The following is a 5969-nucleotide window of genomic DNA, read 5'->3' on the forward strand; positions in this document are numbered from 1 at the left end:
CTTTAGGAAAATGTTTTGCATGTTTTAACAATCTATGTTTAATTGAAATCAATAACGAAAATGTTAAATGAGTACTTAAAAGTATTATTGAATTTTAAATAGAATGTATTAGTGAGCCATTAGTGTACATATTTCATTATGCATGTTTGATATAATATTAGCACACGTGTAGGTAAATACATTATTGGCTGCGAATTCACTTATTCACTTCGAGATATTCTTTTAATAGCACTTATATCCAATAATATATTCCATTCTCGTACTCATTCCTTCGATTAACCATTAAAAATAATAATTAATTCTATAATTAATTCTAATTCCATCCCCATCTTACCTATGACAAATTCATCCCAAGAGATAACGACAGTTTTTGATTCGTTATGAAAAGGAAATTCTACCTCAAATTCTATTATTCTCCTCGTGGTCATTAATCCTCGACACGTATTGAGAATAATAATAAATAATACGCATTGAGGATGCGGCGCATAAATAAAATCCACGCATGGCAGGTAGTCGAAATCGAAGCGATTCCACTCCAAGGGCGGTCGGTCCTCCGTCGTCTATTTCATTCCGGAACCGCAACGAAAACGTCATCGACACGTCCACGTAGAAACGTAATATCATCATTATATATATCTCGGTCGCACAGATGCGTCGCCGCGGGGTTATGAAGGTACCGTTTTTATATTGCGGTTAACGCGGCCATTGTGCCCGGTATTCACAAGAGATGGCTCCATGGACCCCTGCGGAGGAAAGGTTCCGCGGGGTTGGATCACTCGTTTGCTTCCCCTGTCGACAGCTACCGTAATCTGTACACGCTTCCTGGCCAGATTTCTCACTTGGTCTCCCCCTCTTCCGGGGCCATTACCTGGATCGAGGAGATCCGGGACAAATTGGGCCGCTTCTTTTGGAATTAATTTGCTAAGATGATTTTGAACGAGGCGAGTCTGATTATTATATATATCTGGTGCAGGAAGAAGATTTGTCAAATTAAGTTTTGGATTGTATTATTGTATATGTTAAAGATGATGATTATGGGAATAGAAATCTTCTAATTCAAGATTTTTAAAACAAAGTTTGAATATAAAATTTGAAATAGAAGGGTAGAAGTGTGTAATGAAGGGTAGTAATGTGAAAGATTATCATTCTTGATAGATGTTTGTCAATCAACGATTAAATTGATTAAAAAAGTCGAGAATTTATTTATAAATCGATATTGTTTATTATTTAACATCAGCAATATCGATCCTTTGAAGGTTAAATTTTCTGATGAAAGAATGATGAGAAAAAATTAATTTACAATTAAATTATTAATAATGGAAAAATATTTGTTTTGTAATATTTTGAATGATGAAGCCGAGTTAAAGTATCCTCCGCACGATAATATCGAAGTTCACCGTTTGTCACCTATTTTCAGAGCGAGGCCAGCCACACTGCCATCGTCTTTCGATTGACAAGCGTTTCCAAATTCACGATTTGTTCCAGCCATCATCATCGCCGTAGAATTTCGTTTTCCGTTTTCCTTATCATGTTGGAACCATTGATCGTGCTTACAGTGTTGAACTGTTTCTTCATGTTCAGCTCAACTGTGACGACTTGCGCGTTGTGGTAATCGAAGTATATAAACAGTATTCCCATCTTACTTCTTTTTAATGTGTTCGCCAGGTGGCAATATCGTACTCATCGTTGCTGTTTCAAGAAAGATTCCATGCAACAGAGTATGAAGTACAATTTATCCAAATCGAGGAACTCGTCGAAGAAACCCGTCGAAAATCGAAACAAGCAGGATAATAACCCCTCGAGTTCTATCCATCGAAGCAAATCGAATGTGACTATGAACCGTGACAAAAATAGGAGAACTTCGAAGAACAAAGCGAGATTGAGCGCCAAGCTTCAATCGGACAGCAAGATACCTAGCGATGAAAGATTATCCATGTGAGGAATCGTTAAAAATCTTTTCTTTGAAAATTTTATTAGATTTTTTTTATTAAGAGTTCGTAATTTTAACATTTCAACATTTCTAAAGATTTTCGTATTTTAGAAAAAAATTAGGAAAAAAAAATTCATAAGTTATAAATCTCAATTATATTCTTCTTAATTTTAAAAACATTATTAAATTCAAGTATAATTTAATTGCACGTTTCAATTTTTCTTGAAGTAGAAGTAGAGAATAAGAGATAATTTTATTTTCAATTATTACAATATTAGATTAGCCTTGAAAATCAAAATTTAATGTTAATTTGAAGATTATAGCATTGTTGATTATTTAAGATGCTAAAAAAAATATGTATATCTATTTATTTTTGTCAAGTATCAAGTGAGTTATGGATATCCAACGATACAGAGATTCTTAATTTTGCTATTATGAATCGTGTTATTACGTTTCAGAAAAAGTAATAATTAAATATATATTTTAGAGAAACGATGAGAAATTGGGATCTCGAGGAGAAGGCGAAGATGTCAGAGGCCTCGCAAACAGCAGAAGCGAAATCGGCGGTGGTGATGGAGTATTCAACCGTGCAAAAAATTGTCCAAATTTTGGACAACGAGGAGGACATTCTGGCTACGAAGATGGCCATGAAAGAGCTCAGTTCTAAACCAATTATCGAAGAAAAGAAACCGACAGTAGAGATAGTAAATGAACCACAGTACGAGTTAGTTCAAGCTTTACCCGAGTTCGAAACAATGCCTGAAGAACAGACATATATCAATTAAATTTTGAGAAATAAATTTAATATATTTTTAATTTGTTCTCGTTTCTTTACATTATTATTATAAGTATATATGAACAATGGATATACAGATTATTGGACATATTATTGGACAATGGATTATTCACTTTGAATATTTTCTATCAATTATTTTTATTTTACATCTTTTGGATGTAAAATAAGATATGAAATAAGATGTACAGGTACAGATGATTAATTTTGTAGTTGTTCGACATTTTCGACATTTTCTAATCTGGCAAAAATATTTCCTTTTCTTCGTTCACAAATTTTGTAAATCTTCTTTTTTTTTTTTGCAATTTCAGTCTGCTGATTATCATCTGTTTATATTTTATTATCAAAGGATATACTAATAATTCAAATGTTTGAACATTTTCCATTATTAATTATCATTTCATATAACTAACTTTTTAATTTTATAATATTTCCTTTTCTGCCATCAATACTTGATATTTATAATTCTGTAAGTCATCGTAATTAGATTGGCAAGATGTTTGAAGCATAAGAGCCTCTGTAGAGCTTAAACAACATTGAACAATGCGTGAAATCTTTTCTTCGGGTTTTGGTTTCTTCCAATTGCAGCACTCGCTCGAATCGACTCTTCTGATGCTAATTAAATTTGAAAAACTGTAATGTTAATTGATCAATCTATCTACATATATATATACATAATATATGCATAATATATATGTACACATTTATATATTTATACGATAACGAAAAAACTTTTTTTTTTACCACTTGGAGAATAAAGCAACCCAGATGCAACCTATGCAAACGGTGTTACATATAGTGAGACAATCAAACATTTCGATAAACGTCCAAATATTTTCACTTCATTGATCTTTCACATTTTCGTTGAAATTTAAAGATTCGCCAGGTTTTCAATTTTCTCAACTGTCAGTGAGACATTGCAAACTTCCGGTAACAAAGATATCGTCTGTATCTCGAACTCGATGGTTCAAATATTTGTAAAGCTTGTTTTCAATAAATTATAATTTTTTAACGAAGTTTTTTTTTTAAGTAAATATTGCGAGAATCAATTTTCAGAAATATTAATTTCTTGAATAAAATCTAAAAAAGAATTTGAAAAACATTAATAAAATTTCAAAAAGATCCCAATTTCTATTCATAAAATGTTTAAGCCTTCTTTTCATTGTTCAAAACAAAATAATTTTTAGTATAGAAATATTAATTATAGTTCAGAATTTTAAAAATTTCTTTTTTATCATTCGAAATAATAAATTTTTGGAAATTTTAATGAAGAAATAGAAAATATAAAGAAATAATTAGAAAACTTATATAAATTTTTAAGAAATTCAAAATAAGCTAAGAAATTCTATAAGCTAGTTTAAGTTTGTTTTTCATTTAAAATATGAAAATTTTTTACGTAATAATATCGAGTTCTATTTGAAAAGTTCTACGTTGAATGCATTTTGAAATGAAAAAAAACGAAGAATTCATTAAGTTTAATTTTTTTTCTACGTGAAGAACATATTCCATCGAGGTTTTCAATTTCACGATAGTGGGGATGGTGGGGAACATGTGTATTAGAGGGCCAAGCTTAAAGAATCTGCTTCGTACAGATATTGCAGTATTGTATCGTCTTCCATAGATTGCACACAAAATTTAGTAAAATTCTTGATAGTTTTTTCTTTTTCTATAATTTAGAATCGGTTCGATAATTTTGTGGAATTGCATTTGGAAATCTTGGTAAGTAAAAAAGAATAATTATGTATCATTATTAATAGCTATACTTAAAGTATTCTTTAATAATTTATTATTATTAATTTATTATTAATAATCTTAATATTTATTTTTATTATCTTTGATCATACTTATTTATTAATTTAAATAAGATTTCGACTGATTCAATTGAAAATATTTAACGTAGAATAAAATTAGAACTAGTGATAATTAACATTTTAAAAAATCTAAGAAATGATTTTTATTTTATTAAAAAAAAAAATAAGAGAATTTTATTAAATTAATGAATAAAATTTAATGACAATTTTCATATATTTTTTTAATTAATAATTGGATATGAAGTTATAGAAATTTTTAACAAATTTTGTACAAATTTTGTAAATTAATAATACTAAATATTAATAGTACTTTTATATATTATTATACATTAATAGTACGTAATAATACGTATTAACTTACGTTAAAAGATTTTACATAAAAAAATTGTTTAAGTAAGCAAAATTAGATATAATTTGATTTTTTCCCACATTATTGGATTTTAATATATTATCGATTTCGATCTGTTGTAAATAAAAATTTAATTAAATAAAAATTTCAATAAGAAAGTCAATAAGAAGTAGCAATTAAATAAATTAAATCTAAAAACTTAAAAAATTAATTTATAGAAAAGTATTAAATATTTATAAGAGAATTTAATATAAATTCTAAAGAGAATTTAATATAAATTATTACAATATAATTGAATGATAGATGATGAAAAAAAAAAAATAAAAAAGTTTCAAAATTTCAAACAAAAGTAATCGAAAATCGTCGATCGAAAACCCATCTTATTCCTTTCTTCTACTTTATTGTGTACATTCGCACTTTCTCTTTTCCTGATTTATAATTTTCGATATTTACCACGATCTAATCAATTTTGCTCACGTTCGAGCTATCTTCCAGGCTCGATTTCGTGATATCGAAATGAGCTTTCTCCGATCGACTTACGAAATATAAAAAATAAAAAAAAATGGCTACACCTGAATTTCGGCGGTGATGCAACTCACGATCGACATCTAATTCCAATCACGTCGAATTTCTTCTTTTTTTATTCCTTTCTTTTGTTTCTTATGCAAAGTATTCCTCAGAGAATGGACGATCATTTCACCTTCGAAGTTCGATAATTTGTGTAATCGACGATAGCAGTAAATCACCATGTATGCTCGTAATTATGGCGATTATATGATTTGGCCTTATTCGTCAGTCACGTTTGTCGAATCTAATGTCTTTTTTAATTTTATTATTTAGTATGTTAAAAAATTAGAATTATAATAAAAATTATGTGAAATATAATATAATAAATATATATATAATTATTTGAATAAAAAGAGACCAATAAAAATTGAAATTTGAAATTCTATGTTATTAATTATTAACTTTCGTAAGAAGCTTAAAAAATGTTTTCTTGATTTTAATATTTCAAACGTTATTAATTACTTTTAAACATCAATATCCGAGTTGTATAAAATATTTTCAATATGAAAAAAAAAAAAA

At 28.3% G+C, this 5969-nt stretch overlaps 2 protein-coding genes and 1 long non-coding RNA gene across 4 annotated transcripts in view; 2 read left to right on the forward strand and 1 right to left on the reverse strand.

The window, feature by feature from the left end:
- The first annotated feature begins 1255 nt into the window (after positions 1–1255).
- Positions 1256–2746, forward strand: LOC102670601. The gene is made up of 2 exons (XM_006609283.2): positions 1256–1935; positions 2418–2746. Exons 1-2 carry the CDS (start codon positions 1709–1711, stop codon positions 2713–2715), a joined length of 525 nt encoding a protein of 174 aa, XP_006609346.1. The 5' UTR covers positions 1256–1708; the 3' UTR covers positions 2716–2746.
- Positions 2747–2802: 56 nt separating this feature from the next.
- Positions 2803–4387, reverse strand: LOC116186766. Of its 2 annotated transcripts, XR_004151776.1 has the most exons (4): positions 4120–4387; positions 3468–3803; positions 3137–3356; positions 2804–3049 (listed from the first exon to the last, which is right to left on the reverse strand). It is a non-coding gene; the product is annotated as an uncharacterized LOC116186766 (long non-coding RNA). The 2 variants fall into 2 exon arrangements; XR_004151775.1 differs by having other exon boundaries at positions 2803–3356.
- Positions 4302–5969, forward strand: part of LOC102681617 (alpha-tocopherol transfer protein-like) — a 4444-nt gene continuing 2776 nt past the window's right edge. Inside the window, exon 1 of the mRNA XM_006609282.2 lies at positions 4302–4442. The gene's annotated coding sequence lies outside the window, so the exon portion shown is untranslated. The remainder of the gene's footprint in view (positions 4443–5969) is intronic.

The sequence above is a fragment of the Apis dorsata genome, unplaced genomic scaffold, assembly GCF_000469605.1.
Source record: "Apis dorsata unplaced genomic scaffold, Apis dorsata 1.3 scaffold_52, whole genome shotgun sequence".
NCBI classification, from domain to species: domain Eukaryota; kingdom Metazoa; phylum Arthropoda; class Insecta; order Hymenoptera; family Apidae; genus Apis; species Apis dorsata.